Raw genomic sequence first — 23,156 nt, 5'->3', positions numbered from 1 at the left:
GTTAAAATAAATACAATTTGTATATTGCTAGATATTATTTTTGATAATAATTGTATTACTTTTAATGACAGAATTTATGAACAGAGTCAAGGAGTGGCCATGGGAGCAAAATGGCTCCTGCTTATGCAAATTTAGTATGAAGTTACAGGGAATGTGAAATTTTAGTTAAATTAGAAGTTTTTAAGAAAGTTGCATTTTATAAACAATTTACTGATATTTTTTTATTAAGCCTTTGAAGCCTTTCTATCTGAACATGAACAAAGTTTTGATTTTTTTTTTAATTTACTTTGGCAAATAAGGGCCATAAAGTTAAATTTTTGGATCTGGAAATTATCTTGGATAAAACTAGTGCCCTGTCTTCATTCAAATATTTTTTAGGAAAAAAAAAACATTTGTTAATAACTATTTAAAATTTTCCAGTCAGCATCCACGTTCTATGAAACTGCGTATTGTTCATGGTCAATTTATTAGACTGTCCCGAATAATTAGTGATCAAATATTTATAGAAGGCAGTAATAAACTTGAAGAAATGTTTATCGAAAAAAAACTATCTTAAAAATTTAGTTGAAAATATTTTTTTAACTAGATATAAAAAGTTTTAACCAATTTTAAAATAAGGTTTTATTAAAGAGAGAAATATTAGTGTAAATGATATCCAGTATACTTTTGTATTGCCCATTAATAGAGACATGAAACTGATAAAGGAAATGATTGCTAATAACTGGCAAACTATTAAAGGCAACCAGAAATTGCATCAAGTTGTTGGAATTAGTCCAAAATTCTGCTATAAAAGTACTAGAACCATAACATTTTTTTTGAACAAAATGAAACTTTTAGAAATGAAGAAAATAAAATAACATAAGGAGGAATGTTCAGATGTGGAAGATATAAAAGTTGTACGTTTAGTAACAATTGGAAAATGTTCATTTCTAAACATGATGGTTTTGAAATTCTTTTTATAAAAAGTTTGGGTTGTAATTCTACCAATGTTATATACCCTGCTACATGCGTATCTTGCCAATGGTTCTATGTAGGTAAAACTAATAGAACCCCTGGCAGCTAGAATCTATGAACATAAAACAGAGATTAAGAAGCAAGATAAAATAATGCTTTAGCGAAACATAGTTTAATGTGCACAAATTTTAAAAAGACTTTAGTGCTGGAGTATATTCAAAAATTTATTGGTGATTATAATAATTTGCTTGAAGTTAAATAATTAAGATGGCAGTTGCTACTGGCAGCTGATGTTTTTAGTGGGTTAAATGAAAATCTTAATATTAAATGTATACTGAATTGGGGAAGGATGTGATGTTAGACGGTCTTTGTTTTTTATACACACACATACATATATATATATATATATATATATATATATATACATACATACATACATGCATACATACATATATTTAGTTATTTATTTCCAGTTTGTTGACTGGGAAAGTCCACTGGGCCCAGTGTGCCCATTTTCAGTGGAGGCCCGGGAAATAAAGCTCCAATGAGCAAAATGCAGTAGAGATTTATGATGCAATTAAAAAGTAAAATGTAAAATGCTGGATATAAATTCACAACATATGATTAATACAAATACTAGATTATTTAAAATAAAGAAAGGTATATTTACAATCTTGACATAGGAAGGACATTTTTGATTATAAGGAGTTGGCATTACAGAACTAGAATCCAAGGTGATAGGTGCATTTCCGAATAGAGGAGAGGTAGGAATGAAGCTGTGTTTTGAAGCTCACCATATTTTCTATTATTCTTAGGGAAGGAGGGAGAGAATTCCATTTTTTGGCTAAGGAAAAAGAGAGTAGTTGTCCTGGTAGTTGGTTGGGTTTATGAACAGATATTAGGTTTTGCTGTGCAGATCTTAGAGTTCTGTTTGGAACATAGGGGACTAGGATTTTTTTTTTAGAGCAGGGCATTAGGTGGGGTTGAAGTATAATTTGTGAGTAGTGGTGAGTTCAAGGAAGTCCAGATGGTCTGGAAGTTCAAGCCAGTCTATAGAATTAAGGGCAAGGCAATTATGGGAGGAGGTTTTGGAGTTAGTGGTGAATTTGGAGATTTTGTTATAACAGTTTCTAATTTGGATGTAATAGATGCAGATAAGTTGGTTAGAAGGGGGACACCATATATTAGGGAGGGGAGGAGATAAGCAGAGGCAAGATTATGTCTGGTAAGAGGTGAGAGAAAGCAGTTATTCCTATAAAGTATACCCAAGTTTTTGGTGTGTTGTTTTGATGTTTAGGAGTACATGGTTGTCAAATTTTAGATGTTCATCTATAGTTACACCTAATAACTTTGCAAGGGAGCTGACTTCAATAGGAGAGTTATTTTGGCTTAGAATTTGGAAAGAGGTTTTGTCAAAAGAGAAGTATTTTAAAGGAAGGAAGATTAACATTTTGGATTTGTTGGTGTAAGGAGAAATGATTTTGGAGCATCCAAGCTTCAGTTGTTGAGAAGGCAGTTTGGGTCTTTGTTAAGAGCTCAGAGAGATTAGAGGCACAGCAGACTAAAGTTCAGTTGTCTGCGTATTGCATTATTTTGGCATTGGGAATGGCGGAGTGAAATGCGTTGATAAAGATATTGAACAGCATTGGTATAAGAATAGATCCTTTGGATACGCCTGTGGGAGTATGAAGAAAAGGGGAGATGCTTTTCCTCCATTTTACAGCCTGAGTTCTATCGAAGAGGTAGCTTGAGAACAAGGAGAGGGTAGTTTGAGAGATGGCTCAGAAGATGGGTGTGGGAAACAATATCAAAGGCTTTGGAGAGGTCCAGAAGCACTGTGGATATTATTTCCCCAGAATCACTGACATGATTAACTGTAACTAGGAAAGAGAGGATAGCTGTTGTAGTGCTATGCCCAGGTCGGAAACCATGCTGGGTAGGAGTGAGGAGGTGGTTTTGAGTTAGGAATGGCATTAGTTGTAGATGAACGCATTTTTTCTAGGATTTTGGAGATAGGGGAGAGGATGGCTATAGGGTGGAAATTTGAGTGTTTTTCCCACCTTTATGAAGAGGTAGAATACAGGCAGTGCGCTAGAGTTTGCGGACGTAGGATTCCTGTATAGACCTGTTGATTAATATACTTATAGAGAATGCTATTCCATCAGCAGCGAATTTAAGAAAAATAGAGGGGATGATGTCAGGAGCGTTAGAGCAGGGTTTTAGTATGGAAAGAAGTTTTCTTATATAGCTGGTGGATATGGGTTTTACTTTGAAGATGGGAGTGGAATTGGAGTCAGTTTAAGGAGGGGTTGTGATGGAGAAAGTATGAGTGTACAAGGGAGTGTTTTTCTCAAAGGATTTTGTTAGTTCAGATATGGAGTTAATAAAGACAGAATTGAATAAAGAGGCTAATTCTTGATCAGATTTATTGGGGTCAGGGTCAGGCATTGTTTTGGGTGCCTGGGTTGAGAAGAGAATTTATAGGTTTCCAGAACTGTTTGGGGTTTGTAGTATGGTTGGGACTGGAGTTTGATAAAGTAGGATTTTTTGTCTCAAAGGATTAGTTTTTTTGTGAGGTTACGGAGCTGTTTGTACTGAAGGGTTTCAGGGAGTTTATTTTTTTGATAAAGTTTCCAGGATTTGTCCCTTTGATGCATTTAGTTTTTTAGTATCTTTTGTGAGTGATGGGGCAGAGTTGGTTTTCATTCTTTTTGTTCTAGTTGATACCACACTATTTAAAACATTTATAAAAGTGGAATTAAAATGGTCACTGGCATCATCAAGAGAAAGGGTATTTAGAATGTTCCAGTTTATTAGTTTGAGGGAGCTAGAGAATAGGCTAGGGTTGAAATTACTAAGGTTACATGTGTGGATGTAGTGATATTGTAGAAAGGAAAAACAGGAAGAACGATGAGCATAAGCTGGGAGGTGGTCACTGATGGAGTCGGGAATTGTGCCAGAGTTTGTAATTTTATCTGGATGGGTTGTTAGAATAGAGTCAAGGGTAGAGCCTGGAGGAGTGGTTTTATTTGGTCTAGTAAAAGAATTAATTATTTGGGTAAAGTTAAAGTGATTAATGAATTGAGTAGGTATTGAGTTATTCATGTTGTCCCAATTTATGTTTATGTCGCCTAGTATGTATGTCTCATTATTTATGTTGGTAGAGGCCCACAGAAGGATTTCTTCCAGGATTGGGATATTGTTTCCAGGGGGGATGTATAGGGTGATGCTACAGAGACTTTAATGGTTATTCATCTTAAGTAAGCAGGCCAGTATTTCAGCATTACCAAAATGAGGAATTTCATTAGAGTAGAGGATAATGGAGATCAAGTTTGAATACATTAATGTGACACCACCACCTTTTTTGGGCGTACGATTGCACGTAAAGGCTTGGAAGCCTGGGGGTAGTATTTTAGAGTCTGAGATATGGGGCTTAAGCCATGTTCCAGTGACGGCAACAATGTATGGTTGATTATGGCTTAGCCAGGCATGAAAAATGGATGCTTTGTTAGAGACTTTGGGTGTGTGTGTATGTATATGTGTGTATATATATACATATATATATATATATATATATATATATATATATATGGGTCTACTTCATTTGCCCTAACTTCCGATTGACCGACACCCATATGCCCCGACACCCATATGCCTGAGACCAAATGACCGAAATTTCATTTGACCGACACTTCATTTGACTGACAAGTATTATTGGCAAGAAAATGGGATATGCCCCCTTTCCCACTGTAGTGCGACCCTGGAGTTAGAATACATAGTTAGGGGGGGTGTGGGGGGCATAGCCCCCCACAATGGGAGGTGTGGTGGGCGAAGCCCCCCACTTACTTTTGTTTTACTAAGCAACATTAAAGCAAAACTAAACAATACAATATGAAATTAAGTGGAGGGCTTATATAGGTTAATACTGAGATTTATTTATTTATTTATTTATTTATCATTTGTTGACCGGGAAAGTCCGACTAGGTTCCACAGAGCCTGTTTTCAGCAGAGGCCCGGGGAGAAATGCTCCAGATGCATGTCTTTGGAATGTGGGAGGAAACCGGAGTACCCGGAGGAAACCCACGCGAACACAGGGAGAACATGCAAACTCCACACAGAAGGCACCCCAGCTGAGAATCGAACCGGAGAACCTCTTGCTGTGAGGCGACAACGTTAACCGCTGCACCACTGTGCCGCCCACAGAGATAAGGAGAGTTGGTTGATAGCTTTTTTCAATTAATATTGACATCTCTAAGGATACCTGTCTCGTAGGTTATATGGAGTGAGATTCATGACACAACAGGCTCAAGGATGTGTATGTTATTTCCAGGTGGCACACAGATGGCTGCTATAGTATGGTATGTGGATGGTGTGTGGTGCTGTGTGTTCTGTTAGGTAAGTGAGTGTTTTTGTAAGGGTTTTGGGTGGGAGTTTGAGTGTATGTGAGTGTGCTGATATGTGTGATGTGTGTGTGAGGGACTGCAGAATGTGTGTGTGTGCGCGATCTCGGAGTTAGTATATATAAGTATATATAAGTATAGGGGTGTACCCCCCCACATGGGGGGTGCAGGTTATCTTGCCCCCCTGCTTATTTGTGTTGTAGGTTTGGGGATGTGTGTTGTTTTGTTTGTTTATGTTGTGGTATGGGTGTTGTGGTATATGTGTGGTCTGGTGTGTACAGTGTTTTAGGTGTTTTGAATTCCACGGTTTTGGGCTTTGCTGTTTCGGTGTTGTGTGGATTCGATTTCATGGTCTCGAAAAACTGAAATTCAAGATTTCAGTATTTTGAGATTATGAAGTGAATATACACACACACACACACACACACACACACACACACACACACTCACACACATATATATATATATATATATATATATATATATATAGATTCATATATATATATATATATATATATATATATATAGATTCATATATATATATATATATATATATATATATATATATATATACACACATATATATATATATATATATATATATGTAGATTCATATATATATAGATTCATATATATATATATATATATATATATATATATATATATATATATATATATGTATACATACATATAGATACACACATAAATATACATAAAAAAAATTCTGGATCATTCAGAAAGAACTACTAAGATACTTAGTATGGATTTAAGCACTTTCATTGGTTGATTTAGACAGTCCAACTTCTACAGAAATCTAAATTGAAACATTTTGGAAGTAACATAAATCAGCCGTTTTTGACTGACAGTTTAATAAGTGATTATGTAGAGGGGGCTGTTGCCTCCTACCTGTTCCATTCAAGTACACATTTAACATTCAAGTGTCCACTGAACCCTGGGGGGTGTCTGCTCTAAGCTGGATTTGCCATTTCAATTCACTAGCTTCAAGCAGTGGTTTAACCTCCCCATAAAACATATATATATATATATATATATATATATATATATATATATATATATATATATATAGACACACATATACACACACCCACACCTATAAATACATGGAAAAACCAAATTAAATCAGATTTGTCAACACAATTTGGCTTCTGCACAAAACAAAGGGTTTTTTGCATGCATTGACATATTGCTCAGTACATATGTAATACTCTAAAGTAAGGAACATATAAAAAAAAGACAGCTATTTTGTTTACCCATTGCTGCTCAAGCACAGCTGAACTGTTAAATGCATTCTTTTATTGTAACAAAAAATGCAGATTTCAGTAAATCGGTTGCAAAGTGTCTAGTGTTGCTGCCTCACACAGCTTAATTCTCCAGTTCCAAGCTTGGGTACCTTCTGTGTGGAGAATCCATGGTCTCCCTTTACCAGCATGGATTTTGGCTGCGGCTTTGGCTTTCTCCCACATCCATATAACATGCAGAGAGGAGTACTGGCAAACTGCTAAATTGCTCACAGGTGAGTTAATGAGCGAGTATGAATGCAAGTGTGTGTGTATGTATCCTGTGACGGACTGGCATTCCAACCAGGATTACTTCTCTACCTTGCATCCTTTTAGTGCCTGGATAAACACTGGCTCCCTCACAAACTTGAAAAGGATAAACCAAGTATTTGGAAAACAAATAAATGAATATGTTCCTAAACAGAAATATGGTTTAGAGCTATTTTTCTATTTGGTCTTGCACATAATTAAAGAAATTTTCCACAAGCATTTCATTTCACAAAATCCTTTTTATCTGTAGAGTCCAATGTATAACAGCAATCCCTCCTCCAGGGTGACATAACAATGGTAACAGTACTTCTCAAGTATGTAAGACACTCAGGTTTTATACTTCACAACGTATTGGAGGTTTACAGACTGACATTATATGATACAGTGTACCCAAGCTTTGTCTTTACTAACCTATTTGCATTAAAAATATTTCACGGGACCAGCTGCTAAGAAGTACTCCAAACATGCTTGTAATCATTTACCTGGGTATCCTTCTAAACTTGTTCTCACATTATCCACAGTAGGGTAAATCTAAAAGGATAAAATAAAACAAAACAAGGTAAGACTAAAAGCATGTCTATCTAAATACATCCCTCCACAACCCCTTTTCCATCATGACCAAAGATATTTTAATTGAGTCATACACTTAATTTATAAAGATAAATTCACTACATCAAACCATGCAAATTAAACAACCCCATACATTCATGAAGTGCTGAAAGGCTGCTGGGAACATGCTCTACAGGGACCAAAAATGTTACCTAATAGGCGTATATCCAACATTTTGAAGCAGCAATTGCCAGATCCTCAACCCTGACTTTCGTTTCACTTTCACAGCTAATATTTTACCCGTCTGAAACTTCAGAAAAAGTGCAAATGTAGTGATCATCAAACAATGTAATTACTTATTGTGAAGAGATAACAAACAAAGCCAGGAACTTTGACTTATTTTTTTGAATAGGTATATTTTGCAATTTCAGTTTAGTAGGGTCAGAGGTACAGAAAAAGTACAGTTTTGTACCTACCATAAATGTAGATGTTCGAGGATCCACATTGCTGCAGTCCTAACTATTGGGTAGTCCGCTGTCCAGTCGGCCCGAATACCAAAGTATATGGCTGACGTCGGTCAGGGCGCATTAGACTGACGTCAGTACGTCAGGGTACTAATGCGCATGACCGACGTCATATCCTCAGTCTTTTCTTGCCCCAGATGTCAGAAGACCCTGAAAAGATAAGGCCAAAAACCCAAAAACTCCCAACATATCTGCACCAAAACATATATATACACAAAATATACAAAATTAGCAGAATATAACCTCACCTACACAACCACCCCTAAACACAGAGGGGAAGGAGGGAGGGTAAATTGGACTGCAGCAATGTGGATCCTCGAACATCTACATTTATGGTAGGTACAAAACTGTACTATGTTCTTCATTCCACATTGCTGCAGTCCTAACTATTGGGTAGAATCCCAAAGCAGAGGTAAGGGAGGCTGGCAAATCATAAGGAAGCAGGAGCTGATAACATGCCTTGCAAAATAGCTGTGGCAAAACCAGCCCTAGACTTAGAGTAGAGAGGAAGGTGGTAATGCTTAGAGAAAGTATGCACTGAACTCCAAGTAGCTGCCTCCAAAATATCCTTAGTTGCCACCCCTTAAAAAGCTGTTGAAGTGGCAGTAGCCCTAGTGGAATGAGGCCTAATCCCAGCTGGAATCTCCTTGCCATGATGGGAATAACAAAATGCAATGCAAAACCCAATCCACCTAGAAATAGTTTGTTTTGACACAGGCTTGCCCTGAGAACTCAAAGCAAAAGAAACAAACAACTGCTGAGACTGCCTAAAATCCTTAGTCCTGCTCAAATAATAACGTAATTGCCTGTGTACATCTAAAGTGTGCAAAATCTTTTCCCCTTTATTTTGGGGATCTGCATAAAACGTAGGCAAATGAATAGTTTGGTTTAAAGCCACACTAGAAACCACTTTAGGCATAAAGGAAGGATTAGTACGTAATGATACCCTATCCTTATGAAAAATCAAAAAGGCTCAACCGCCATAAGGGCCTGTAACTCAGAAACCCTTCTTGCAGAAGTAATGGCCAACAAAAAAGCAGTCTTCCATGACAAGTATTTCAGTTCAGCAGTAGCTGCAGGCTCAAAAGGTTGTAGAGTAAGTTTCTCCAACACAAAATTGAGATCCCAAGCAGGAGTAGGAGCTCTACGTGGGGGTCTTATATTCTTTGCCCCTCTAAGAAATTGCTTGAACAAAGGATGTGAAAACAATGGTGGGTCACAATCATAGTGAGCTGAAATTGCTGCAGCATGAATCTTAATGGAAGAGAAAGACAAACCATTGTCCAATAACTCAGTAAGATATTAAAGAGCCACACTCAAATTAGGCTCTGAAATCTCCAAATTCTTTGCTGCAGTACAAAATAAAAATCTCTTCCATTTTTCTGCGTACACTTTCCTTGTACTAGGTCTTCTGGCTTCCATAATCACATTTAAAACTTGTTGAGGAAGTTGAGACCTGCTGTCCTTCAAAACAGAATATGCCAGGCTGTTAGATGAAGAGAGTGAAGCTTGATATTGAGCAGACGACCGTCCTTCTGAGACAACAGATGTGGAATCAAGGGTAAAGGCCATGGAGGCTTCTTTACCAGACTCCTCAGTAATGGGTACCAGTGCTGCCGAGGCCAATCTGGAGCTATTAAAATCATCCTTGGCTTGTCTTGTCTGACCTTTAGAAGCACCTTTGGAAGAAGAGGCAGAGGTGGAAACGCATACACATGAAGATTTTTCCAACTGAAAGAAAGAGCATCCACTTTCCAAGCTGTGTGATGAAACCTCTTTGTGCAAAACTTTGGCAGCTGGTGGTTTAGTGGAGAAGCAAACAGATCTATGTCTGGAGTTCCCCAGGACACTGTCAACGTTTGAAATACATGAAGATCCAGTTTCCACTCGTGGGGATCCATGATTTGTCTGCTTAACACATCTGCTAAGGAGTTCTGTGCTCCCGGCAGAAACCTTGCCTGAAGAGTTAGGTGCAAGCTTAGCGCAGTCTCCCATAAAATCATTGCTTGCCTGCACAATGGGTAAGAATGTGTTCCCCCTTGTTTGTTGATGTACCACATGACAGTTGTGTTGTCTGTTAGAATCAACACCTGCCCTGGAAGAAGTAACTCCTTGAAAGCCATTAATGCAAACTGGACTGCTAACATCTCCTTCATGTTGATATGTAGATGCTGTAGTCTGGCAGGCCACTTGTCTTGTATCCACTTTCCATTTAGATGAGCTCCCCAAGCAATGTCTGAGGCATCTGTCGTTAGAATTTGACTCGCCTCTGGCCGGGTCACAGAGAGTCCCTTGTTTAGGTGACATTCCTGAGCCCACCACAAAAATTCCTTTTGAATGCAAGGTATTATTTGAATGACAGTGTCCAAATCCTGGCAGTGCTGTGTCCATACATTTTGAGATACCATTGTAGCTTCCTCATATGCAGTTTGGCATTGGGAAGCACCAGAATACAAGATGCCATGAACCCTAAGGCTTGAAGGACTGTCCTTGCAGTCAGCCCGGACTGAAGAGATAGTTGATGGAAGTAACTGGAAAGATTCTTTTGTTTGTCCGGGGTTAAAAAGGCCATCTGGGCTGCTGTATTCAGTCTCACACCCAGAAAGCACATGTCTTGAGAGGGTACTAGACTGGACTTTATTTCGCTCACAGAATACCCTAGGCATCTTAGCACTGCTATGACATATTCCAAATGCTGTAGAAGGTCTTCCTTTTCTTGAGCCAGAATCAGGCAATCGTCCAAGTAAGGATAGATTTGAATTCCTTTTAGCCTGAAGTAAGCTATCACTGGAGCCAGAACCTTTGTGAATACTCTGGGCGCAGTAGATAAGCCAAAGGGCAATGCAGAGAACTGATAATGAGAATTTCCAGCTCGAAAACGCAGATACTTTCTGCAACTTAGTCTTATAGGCACATGAAGGTAAGCTTCCTTGAGATCCAAAGTTACCATCCAGTGATCCTTGCCCAGCAGAGGTAAAAGCTGTTGTAACGTCAACATTTTGAACTTGGGAATGTCCAGATAAGTGTTGAGGATAGATAAATCCAAAATTGGTCTCCACGTGTACCCCTTCTTCGGTACTAGGAACAGGCGAGAATAAAATCCTAGGCCCCTTTCTGGCACAGGAACCGTCTGAATGGCCCCTATTTGGAGTAACTGAGAAATTTGCTTGTGAGCCTCTTGTCTTTGTAGAGGAGGAATGTCTGGCATGCCTTTGAAAGGAGGCAAGGTATGGAAATAAAACCTGTAACCGTGGTGAATGATATCCAGAACCCATTTGTCTTGGGTAATTAAATCCCAATTTTCTTTGAAAAGAGACAGTCTTCCTCCTAGAGGTGCCGCCAGGCGAGAAGGTACTGGCAGCTGAAAAGGCAGGTCATTGGGTCTGCTTACGAAAGGACTGACCCCTGCCCTCACCAGAAGTCTGAGCAGGTGAACTCCCTGCCCTAGGCCTAAAAGCACCTTGAGCTCTGCCCCTACCACGTCTAGACCTACCCCTAGACTGGGAATCATAAGCAGGATAAGTCCATCCCTTAGCAGGCCAATTTCTACTAAACTTCGGAGGCTGCACCTGCAAAAAATCCTTAACAGTTTGCATAGACTTAGCCTTGTCCTCCATCTTCTTTAAAACTGCTTCCACAGGCGAACCAAACAACACATCAGACTGTAAAGGAGCATCCAAAATCCTTGTCTTAACATGCTCAGCTAAGTTCTGATCTCTCAACCAGGCATGCCTACGAAGAACAGAACCAGTGGCAGCCACCCTGGAGGAGGCCTGCACAGCATCAAAACCACATTGCAAGGAATGTTTACCCACTTGTTCAGACACATGAACTAAATCCTGCAACTCTTTACACTCAATACCTTCCGCCAGAGCATCCACCTTAGATTTCAACTGTGAAAGAAGATAATTCTGATATTTTAACATGTGAAACTGACAATTCAACGCCCTCATGGCTAAAGTGGAAGAAGTATACACTTTCTTTCCCCATCTATCCAAAGCCCTTGCCTCTTTATCAGGAGGGACAGGATTTTTAACAACTGAGGTCTTCACACCTTTAGGCCCCTGAGAGACAGTTTCCGGGTCTGCCCTAGGACTCTTAAAAAGATACTTATGAGCTTCAGGCACCCTATAATACCTATCCGGTTTAACTGGGGCAGGAGGCAAAGAATCCGGATTCAGGGACGCCTCTGCAAAAACATCTTCCACCACATTCAAAACAGGAGGTATAGCTAAAGGCCTGTGCTGGGGTAAAAACAAGAATTCCCTAAGCCTTTTCCTGGAATCAGAGAAATCTTGACCTTCCCATTTAAAATGCTCCCTCATGGAATGCAGAGTCTCTGAAAATGAAAAATCCTCAGGAGGGGAAGCTGAAGGAGTAGAATCATCCACATCAGAATCAGAATAAGGAGGGTACTCCTGCAAGTCTTCATCCGAAGACTCAGAAGCCTCCGAGCATTGCTCAAAACTCTCAAACTCAGATTCCACCCTAGGCCTCTTATCAGGAGGGGGCATAGAACCCCTTATCATAGTAATCAAATCCTCTGCCATTTTAAGCATATGTTTCTTAGGCAAAGACCCTGAAGTACTAGGAGAAACCCCCACTGAAGCAAAACTCGGCCTGCCCCTCAAAGAAGCCTTGGAAACAGAAGGGGAGGCTCTGACCACCTTAGGAAGAGAGGGAAGAACAGCCACCTGAGAAGCCCCCTCAGCCTGGCCTACTTCCTGAGAGGATACATCCTGTAACAATAAAGTCTCTCCCTGAGACTCCAAAGAAACACCTGGCAAAACCTCCGGCTCCACTGAGCCCTCTAAAGAACCGACGTCTGGGACTGTCGGTTCCTCCACTCTAGGCTTTGCTGTTTTGTCCTTGCGTTTTTTAGCCGAAGCCGGCGTCGGAGCATCCGACGGCATTTTATAATTACAACGCTTCCCAAACACTAACCTGGCACAGTCTAACCTTCTCTTAATAGTGCGTTTGTTAAATCTAGCACAAGAGCGGCATCCAACAACGTCGTGCTCAGGCCCTAAACAAGGTATACACAAAGTATGGTAATCCCTATGAGGTATCTGTTTCCCACAAGAAATACAGTTATTCACTTTTTCTGACATCTGGTTAAATACTGAGGCAAGAAAAAACCAAAATATTCCCCAACGGGGTACTTAGCCAACTTTGATTCGGTCTGAAACTCTGGCTTCAGAAACTTTCAGAACGCCAACCTGCACTCGCAAAATTGCTTTTGCATTGGACCATGCGGCAAAAAAGACTGAGGATATGACGTCGGTCATGCGCATTAGTACCCTGACGTACTGACGTCAGTCTAATGCGCCCTGACCGACGTCAGCCATATACTTTGGTATTCGGGCCGACTGGACAGCGGACTACCCAATAGTTAGGACTGCAGCAATGTGGAATGAAGAACATCAAAGGCTTTACACGTTTTAGTTTAATGTGATTTTATTTTATTGTGTGCTCTGGTGTAGTAATGCAAGGATGTTTAAACTATCACGCAAGACTTGAAATGGCAAAATTGTTAAAGAAAATAAAATTTCTAAAACTGACAACTTTCAAACGAGAAAGCCCTGTTCTCAGCTTTTAGAAAGAAGGAATGCTATTAAGTTTTGAGCAAAAGGTCAGGAAAAAGATCAAAGAACAAAATTTTATTTTTTTTCAAAAAAACTTTATTGAAAATTTTCTATACAACATTAACAGCATAGTAAAGACAACTGTCAATAATGACAGAATCAACAGTAAGCAATATTCTTAAGAACAAACCACCACGGATTTATACAATAATAAACTATACACAAAATTGCTAAAACCCAGACTAAGTAAACCAATCAGATAGTTAACAGGAATTGAACAGTCAAGAAAGTAAGTTAGAGAATCTGAGGCCCTAATATGAAAGGACTGGGAGGAGAAAAAAAGAGTAATGTAAAAAACTGAGAGTTTATCTGATACCCATCCCGAAGACTAATTGTGAAGATAACTGCCATTATTGTAGAATGAGAGCAAATAAGGTTGTTCAATATTCAGTAAAATGTGGATGTAGTTTTTGGCCAGACATTAAGAATTGGTAAGTTGTTAAGTGTTTAACTGCCAATTATCTAAAACCTTTCCAGTTCAGGGTGATACAGAATTTAATTAGGGTAAAAAGTGTGACTAGTAGGGGAAGTTGTAGTTTCGTTAAACCAAGCAGGGCAATATGTAGCATAGTGAATTCCCAGGAAAGGGTAGCTTTCTCTTACCCCATTTTTTTGCAATTTGAATCTTAAAGAGCACCAGAGTTTGTAGGCGCATTTACAGCTCCAAAAAATATTGAAGGAGATGTGTCTTCTGATGATTGCAATGTGGACAAAATGGGGAGGTTGTAGGACTGAATTTATTTAGTATAGCTGGCATGTAGTAGGCATTATTTACCATCATTAGTTGTGTGTATTTCAGTGTTTTTGAAGGAGATAAATTTGATGTAAAAGAAAGTACAATTGTGTACACTTACCATAAATGTAGATGTTCAATTGTATTCACTGTTGCAGTCCTAACAAATGGGTTATCCGGCTCCCGGAAACCCCTCAATCGGCCAGAATACCAAAGGTAAGTAAAAATTACATCGGCTGACGTCGGTTGTAAAGGACGTCATGGCATCCGATACAAAATGAGGCATCCAACGTCACTTCCTCAGTCTTTCTTGCCTTAACAGTCAGAAGCCCCCAGAAAACCAGGCTTAAACCAAAAGCCATTTTGGCAAATAATACCAAATTTAGCCTGTACCTTAGGAAAAGAGAAAAGGGGGAAGGAGGGAGGGAAACCAGGACTGCAACAGTGAATACACTTGAACATCTACATGTATGGTAAGTGTACACAACTGTACTATGTTCATCATGTTTCACTGTTGCAGTCCTAACAAATGGGTTGATTACCAAAGCCAAGAGAAAAGGGAGGAGGAACCAATAGAATCAAGGATTGGAGATAATGCCCTGCAGAACAGCAGTGGCAAACCCTGCCCTGGCTCTTGAAAACTAAGGCAAATTATAAAGCTTTGTGAAAGTGTGAATAGAAGACCATGTGGCAGCCTCCAAAATGTCTTTAGTAGGGACACCCCTTAAAAAGACTGCAGAAGTGGCAGCTGCTCTAATTGAGTGGGTCCTAACCCCTTGAGGAGGAACCCTGCCATGAAAGGAATAACAAAAAGTAATACAATGTGCGATCCATTTAGAAATGGTTTGCTTAGAAATAGCCTTGCCCTGAGCTCCAGGGGAAAAAATGACCAATAACTGTGCTGATTTACAAAGGTCTTTAGTCCTGTCCAGGTAAAACCTGAGCTGTATAATCACATCAAGAGAACGTAGGATTCTTTCACCTCTATTTCTAGGATTAGGAAAAAAGGTAGGAAGGTGTATGGACTGATTAAGAGTCAGGCTAGAAACCACCTTAGGCATAAAGGAGGGGCTGGTTCTCAGAGAGACCCTATCTGCATGGAAAACAAGAAAAGGCTCAACAGCCATCAAAGCCTGCAGCTCCGAAACCCTCCTTGCTGAAGTTATAGCCAAGAGGAAGGCAGTCTTCCATGAGAGAAATTTTAAATCTGCAGTGGCAGCTGGCTCAAAAGGAGGAAGAGTGAGTTTCTCTAGAACAAAATTAAGATATCAGGCTAGAGTAGGTACCCTTCTGGGAGGTCTTAAGTTGCAAGCACCTCTGAGAAACATTTTCATCAGGGGATGAGAGAAATGGGTTGTTCAACAGAACAATGAGCAGAAATGGCTGAAGCATGGATCTTGATAGAGGAAAAAGAAAGACCATCCTGAAGCAAATCAGCCAGGTATTCCAGGATCAGAGGAAGGGCTGGCTGAGAAGAAGAGTCCCCTCTAGCCTGCATCCAATGAGAGAATCTTTCCCATTTACCAGCGTAGGACTTCCTAGTGCTAGGCCTCCTGGCCTCCCTCAGCACGTCAACCACCTGCTGGGAAAGGGAAGAAGATAAGGAAGGTGTCATACAGTGAGCCATACTGCCAAATGGAGAGACTGAAGATGAGGATGTAGAAGGTTTCCCCCTTCCTGAACCAAAAGATCTGGCTTCGGAGGAAGATGCCAAGGAGGAAACTGGGAGAGACTGCGAAGCAGTAGATACCAATGCTGGCTGGGCCAGTCCGGATCTATGAGAATAGTCCTTGGTCATTCATCCCTGATCTTCAATAATACTCTAGGAAGAAGAGGAAGGAAGGCATAAACTGACAGCACCATCCAAGGGAAGGACAGAGCATCCACTTTCCAGGCACTGCTTTGATGCTGTCTGGTGCAAAAAAGTGGTAGAAGATGGTTGTCTGGAGAGGAGAAAAGATCCACTTGAGGAGTGCCCCAACGCTGAATGATGCTGTAAAAGAATGCTCTGATCAGCTGCCACTCGTGAGGATCCAGGGTCTGTCTGCTCAACTGGTCTGCCAAAACATTGAGCCTTCCTGGAAGAAACTGAGCTAGGAGATGCAGGCCAGGGATGCTGCTATGGACCAAAGACTCATGCTCTGTCTGCACAGGAGGTAAGAATGAGTCCCTCCCTGCTTGTTGATGAACCACATGACTGTGGTGTTGTCCGTCCTGACAAGCAGGGTCCCTGGAGAAAGAAGATGCTTGAAAGCTAGTAAGGCATGCTGGATTGCCATCAACTCCTTTAAATTTATGTGCAGGTGCATCTGCTGGGCATTCCAACTTCCCTGTATGCATCGGCTATCTAGGTGAGCTCCCCAGGCATAGTCCGATGTGTCTGTGGTAATAACTTGAGTGGCAAGGAGTGGGTGAAAGGGCATGCCTTTGTTCTGTAGAGAGGCTGTTGCCCACCATAGAAACTATGTCTGCAGACATGGAAGCAGAGGAATTATCACATCCAGGTCCTGTGTGTGTTGACACCAAATGTTCTTGAGGTACCATTGCAATTTCCTCATATGCAAGTCTTGCATATGGAATCATGAGAATGCAAGAGGCCATGAATCCCAGAGCTTGCAGGTATTTCCTTGCAGGGAGCTGGAACAGGCTTGCCAAGTCCTTGAAGTAAACTGAAAGAGTTGTCCGTTTCTCCTGGGTGAGACATATCATCTGGGTGGCTTGTGTTCAGACTCACTCCCAGGAATGTTATCTCCTTGGATGGTACCATTTTTTATTTTTCCTCATTGAGAGTGTAACTCAGGGAAGAGAAAAGAGTCTTTACAAAGTCTAGATCCTTTAACAGCTGTTCCTGAGAATTTGCTTGAATTAGACAGTCGTCCAAGTATGGATAAATCTGAATTTTCTTCTGCCTGCAAAAAGCAATGACTGGAGCCAGGGACTTTGTGAAAACTCTGGAAGCGGTAAATAAGCCAAAGGGGCAGCGCAGAGAATTGAAAATGTTGCTTGCCCACCCTGAAACGAAGGTATTGCCTGCAAATTTCCCTGATAGGGATGTGCAGATAAGCTTCTTTGAGATCAACGTTACCAACTGATGCAGAGTGAACATTTTGAATTTTGGAATTATCAAGAAAGAGTTCAGGATGGATTGAACGCCAGGTGTCTTCTTTTTTTTTGGAACTAGGAAAAGTCAGGAATAGAAACATTTGCCTACCTGCTGAGCAGGAAATGATTGTATTGCTCCCAGATGTAACAGAGACAAAATTTGCTTTTCGAATTCTGCCCTTTGGTTTGGAGGCGTGTCCAGGAATCCTTTGGGTACTGGAAAGGTGTGAGAATAAAACTTGTGTCTTAGGGATACAGTTCTGAGTACCCATTTGTCATCTGTGATGGTGGCCAAGACATTTGCAAAAAGGGCCAACCTTCCTCCTAAAGGACTCTCTGGGCAGGCAAGAACAGGCAGAAGTTGGACAGAGTCATTGAGAATGTTTAGATTGAGATGCAGGCTTAGAACTTCCCGCCTTGGAAGAGGAAGCCTGCCAATGCTTAGACCTTTGAGGGGTAGCCACCTGTCCCCTAGAAGATTTGTAACCTCTAGTCCTAGAACAGTTCTGTCTGCTGGTATCAGGGAACGTCCAACTCTTATAAGGGTAATTCCTGCTAAAGCGAGGCGGCTAAACTTGCAGAAAGTCTAACTGTCTGCATAGACTTGGCTTTGTCTTCCATCTTCTTGAGCACTTCTCTGTTTTGCTGCCAAAAAGACTGTCTTTATGCAAAGGTACATCTAAAAGCTTAGCCTTGACAGGCTCTGGTAGGGGCTGCTCCCTGAGCCAAGCGTGCCTTCTAATAACAGAGCCAGTAGATGCTCAATTATAGAATGCTAAAGAGAAAATAATGGACTACCATAATAATATGGAGGAGTTTAAAAAGATTGCTCAAAAGCAACTGTTTTTTTGGTAATTCCAGACCACAAAAATTTTTAGCACAACATCTCAAACAATGTAGAAAGGGTTGTTGCCAAAATTACAGAGCATAAAACAAGAAAATAACCAGAGATCCTTTGGCTGTATTAGAAATATTTCAGAAGTTTTATGAAAATCTGTATAAAACAGGGAAATGTAGAAATCAAGGAAAAAGTACAACTGGAAAAGTTAGTGGAAAAATTAAATCTGTCAAGGTTAGAGGTAGATGAGACTTAATTGCTAACACTTAGGATAGAAGGAGATGAGATAAAAATGGTGATATAAAACCAATCTACATGAAAGTCCCCAGGAATAGATGGTATTCCTGTGGAAGTCTGGAAGCGAGGAGGGAAGAAAATGATAAACATCTGCACGGTTTACTTTAACAGTATTTTAAAAGGAGGTGAAGCACCAACATCCTTGAAGAAAACAGTGGTGGCTATAATACCTAAAGATGGTAAACACCCATCAGATCCAGTTTCATACAGGCCCATTTCAATACTAAACCATGATTATAAAGTGTTTATGTCTATGACACCTAAAAGAATGGCAAAAGTGATGCCAAAATTGACAGCTATGAGTAAATGTGGTTCTGTGGAGGGGTAGCAAACATTTGACAACATTAATACAACTATGATGATCCACTGGGAAGCAGAATGGAAGAAAATACTACTGTTGGTGGGTTCTGATGCAGAGAAAGCATTCATCTGAGTAAACTGAGATTTTATGAATAAGGCAATGAAAGCATTTGCATTCCATAATAAAATTATAAGGTTGATTAGGATGATAGAGGAGAGATTGGAGGTGAAAATTAAAGTGGGGTGGATTCCTATCTGACAAGTGCTGTTTGGGCAGAGGAACCAGGTGTCCTCTTTTCCCTTTATTTGCGTTATATTTAGAACCACTGGTGAAGAAAACAAGGGACTCAGAAATTCAAGGATGTACGGCTGTACCAAGCTGAAATGAGGTAGGCTATGAGCTGAGATACCTGACAACTAGAGGCTTCTGAGCTTCCAAAACAACATAAGCTGCCTGTTTTTTTCTTTTTATTTATACTATTTACTGCATTTAACTGTTTAAAACATTCTTTAGAGCCCCCTTGTTGATTTTCTGCTGTTTTAAACATTTTTTAGTGTCTCACTGCTATTTTTCTGCTGTTTTAAACATTCTCGTCGATTTTCCCGCTGAAACTAGGGTATCTAGCAGCTGTAGCATATTCCAGATACATGCTTGCTGCTTCTGGAACTGTTAGTAGTTTGTTTGTTCTGAGCATGTTTGCCAACTATTGGAAGGGGCCTATCTGCATCTTTGTGAAAGAGGTATGCTGACTGGGAAATGTCTGGTAAAGGGAGGCCGGTCTAGGGCTTGGAATAAGCATCCTCATTGGTCCCTTTGAATCTTTTTAAAGTTTTTTTATTTCAAGTTCTTAGCTTCTGGTATTTAGGCCCGGCTTTTGAGCAGGTTTCTGCTTGTTTGCATCGTGCAGCACCATGCACTGCCATGCAGTTGTGTGCCAAAGCCGGACAGTTAAATTCAACAAATTTTCCCAAAAACCCAGGAAGAAATATTCATCCACTGATCTCTTCCATGATTGATTCTGAATAGCCACACCTGGTAACAACAGTGTTCAACCTATCATTATGGATAGCTGGACTACTCTTGTTTCTCTCACGAACCTTGTTGACTTGGGTCTTTTGAGGCAGTGCAGCAATTGCCTCATGCACATAGACATCCCTCTACTAATAACACACTCTAGTGCAGAGTGCAAGAGATGCATTTACACCAAGAATCTAGAATCTATGCTCTCTCACTCAAAACAGTAAGACGATGAGAGTTGTCAACTCATCCACCACTACATATGCTCATACACATAGTATGCATCAAACACATAAATCCAAATACGTGGAGATTCACTTTTATAAACTTACCAAAACACAAGAGACCTCAAAAACAAAAGACTGCTACAAATAACACAGTACCCACAGCACCCATGACACATAACACCAGTGTCTCCCCCACCAAGCCAGTAAGGCTTAACACTAAAAAAACACATTTTCTTGTCATTGGAGACTCAACAGTGAGACACACAGATGTCCCACTCACCAGGCTAGACAAGGAGAATGTCATGGTCAGCTGCCTGTCCGGTGCCAGGATTCATCAGATCACACATGCATTCAGGTCTCTCAGCAACAAGTGCCGTTATGGCTCTGTCATAGTTCAATGTTGGTGTGAATAACCCAAGACATACCTCACTGGACTATATGTACATGAAGAGAGACATGATTGAGCTCAACGAGTATGTGTCCCAGGCAGATATGTCCCTAGCCTTGAGCAGCATACTACACTCCCCTAGAATGATGCCACAGTATAAATAAAAAAATAACTTATTTCAAAAACTGGCTCATTTCTTGGTGTCATTCAAAGGGGGTCCAGTTCCTGTCAGCCTGGGAAGCCATGTTCGACAAACCTCTCTGCTTTGCACCTGGCTACTGGCAAAGGTTCTTGCCTCCCCCATAGTGCCTTTTAGGCAAGGTCTAGAAAACAACATTGCAGACATGAAATTAACCAATCAGAACAAAAGAAGGGTCATGCTGCTATAAATGATAGGAGCTTAAACCAAAAACTGCACTCTCTGGAAGCACTTCTACCACTAGAAGATGTAGATGTCTGTGCAGTCACAGAAATCTGGTTCAAAGCCTCAGATAGTACCCCGGACTTCCACGGCTACAATGCCTTCCACACTTTACACCGCAAATAAACATGTGAAAACCAAAGAAGGCAGTGTTTCAATCTATATTAGAGATAAATTCACCTCCTGTCTAGTTAGACTGGACAAATCCATGGAGTTACTCCAGGTCCAGGTTACAGTAGGTAAGAGCCCCATTAAAGTTGTAGCCAGTTATAGATTTCCCTCCATGGCTCACCATGCCCACAAAGCCTAATTGACAAAACTGGAGTCAATACAAATTTTACCGAACACACTGGTTATAGGGGATTTCAATTATCCCACCATCAACTGGGAAACGTACAGTAGCCCAAAAGTTGCTTGACTTTGTTAATTCAAATGCCCAGGAACAAACTGTCCATACCCCAAGGGGAACAAACGTTCGGGATCTGGTCCTCACCAACATGCCAAACAGATGCACTGCTGCAACTGTCAGACCCTCAATAGTTAAAACTAACCACAAATCAATCACCTTCAAAGTGGCACTAGCACAAGAACTCACAAAGGGTGAAATCAGACTAAAAAACGTCACCAAGACAAACTATACCCTCCTAGGTGAAGGTATAAATGCATTCCAAGCTCCACCCCAAGCTGTAAGTGATAACTATGCTGAAGCTTACACTAAAGCCCTGTACAATCACTGCATAAGTGTATAAACTCAGCAGAGACAGAATCAAAGCCAGGGCCCAAAGTAAAAACAAGCTGCCATGGTGGACATCCAGCAACAACAAACTTGTCAATAAATGCAAAAGGTTGCTGTCCAAGAATACAAAGGCAAGGCATAGACAATGGAAAAGTATGCTCTTCAACCTCAACAGACAAAATAAGGCGACCTGTTAAATCCTCCAAGGGCTCCTTTGAGAGAAACTTAGCAAGTACAGCCAAAAATAAATATAAGCCCTTTTACAGCTATGTACATAACCTAAAGGGTAGGACCCAAGCATGTGCCAAAACCAGTGGCCAACGGTATCACACAGACTGACTTCACAGAGAAAGCAAACTTGCTAGCAGATAGGTTTGGTGAAAATTTAATTCTCTTATCCCCTCCAAACTTGCAACAAACCTTACTCCAAAACTCACCCCCCCACCCTACATATCTGAAGAGCAGATCCTCAAAGCGTTGTCCAAGGCAAAAAACAGCCTCTATGGGACCAGACGACATCCCAGACGGTCTTCTAAACAGACTAAAACATGAACTCAGGCTGTCTTCTAAACAGGCTAAAACATGAACTAGCATCACCACTAAGTACCCTTTCCAACCATAGCCTAACCACAGGCTTTGTTCCTGCAGAATGGAGAACAGCAACAGTTATTCCTCTCCGCAAAGGTGGCCTAGCAACAGACCCATAAGCCTGAACAGTCTTATCTGTAAGGTCATGGAAAGTATCATTATGGACCTCATAAATAAAGATACAGGTGACCTCTAAACCCTGGATCCTACCCAACTCGACTTAGTGAAGGACAGATCCTGCTTGTTAAATCTGGTGGATTTCTTTGAAAATGTGACCAAGGCCATTGAAGAGGGCAAATCTGTGCACATAGCATACCTTTACCTGGCAAAGGCTTTTGACACAATCCCACATTCAGGCATTATCAATAAACTTAGTAAACTGAATGTAAACCACTTTGTTGTAAGATGGGTTGCCAAATGCCTCACAAACGGGACACACCATCAAAGTTGGTGACTCCACATCAACCAGCAGACCTGTTACCAGTGGGGTACCACAGGGGTCAGTGCTGGGTCCCATAATGTTTGGTATATACTTCTGAGAAGTTCAGGCCAAAACTAAGGGGTTGTGGCTGACCAAGTCTGCAGACAACTGCAAACTAGATGCAATCGATGAATCCCCAAATGACATCAGTATACTCCAGGAGGGTCTCACACAGACCAGCGACTGGTGTATTAGTCACAGTCTCAAACTGAATGCAAATAAATGCATCCTCATTCCCTTTGGCACAAACAATATCCCTTCACACTATCAAATCAACAACAATACCCTAAGTACTGATGAAGTGGTAAGGGACCTGGTATCACATTTTGACTGCGACCTTAACTTCGACTACCATGTGTCGACTGTAACAAGGAAAGCTTTCTACAT

General features: G+C 40.6%; 1 protein-coding gene across 3 annotated transcripts in view; it reads right to left on the bottom strand.

Annotated features, from left to right (window-relative positions):
* TDP1 (tyrosyl-DNA phosphodiesterase 1) overlaps positions 1 to 23,156 on the bottom strand; it is a 2,057,997-nt gene that overhangs the window by 1,358,030 nt on the left and 676,811 nt on the right. For all 3 annotated transcript variants that reach the window (XM_044074699.1, XM_044074698.1, XM_044074697.1), the window contains one exon: positions 7,405 to 7,453. In XM_044074699.1, coding sequence (XP_043930634.1) covers positions 7,405 to 7,453 — 49 coding nt within the window. The remainder of the gene's footprint in view (positions 1 to 7,404; positions 7,454 to 23,156) is intronic.

Source organism: Protopterus annectens, chromosome 6.part0 (assembly GCF_019279795.1).
Source record: "Protopterus annectens isolate FY-2018-M chromosome 6.part0, PAN1.0, whole genome shotgun sequence".
NCBI classification, from domain to species: domain Eukaryota; kingdom Metazoa; phylum Chordata; order Ceratodontiformes; family Protopteridae; genus Protopterus; species Protopterus annectens.
This window is presented reverse-complemented; position numbering and strand designations above follow the sequence as displayed.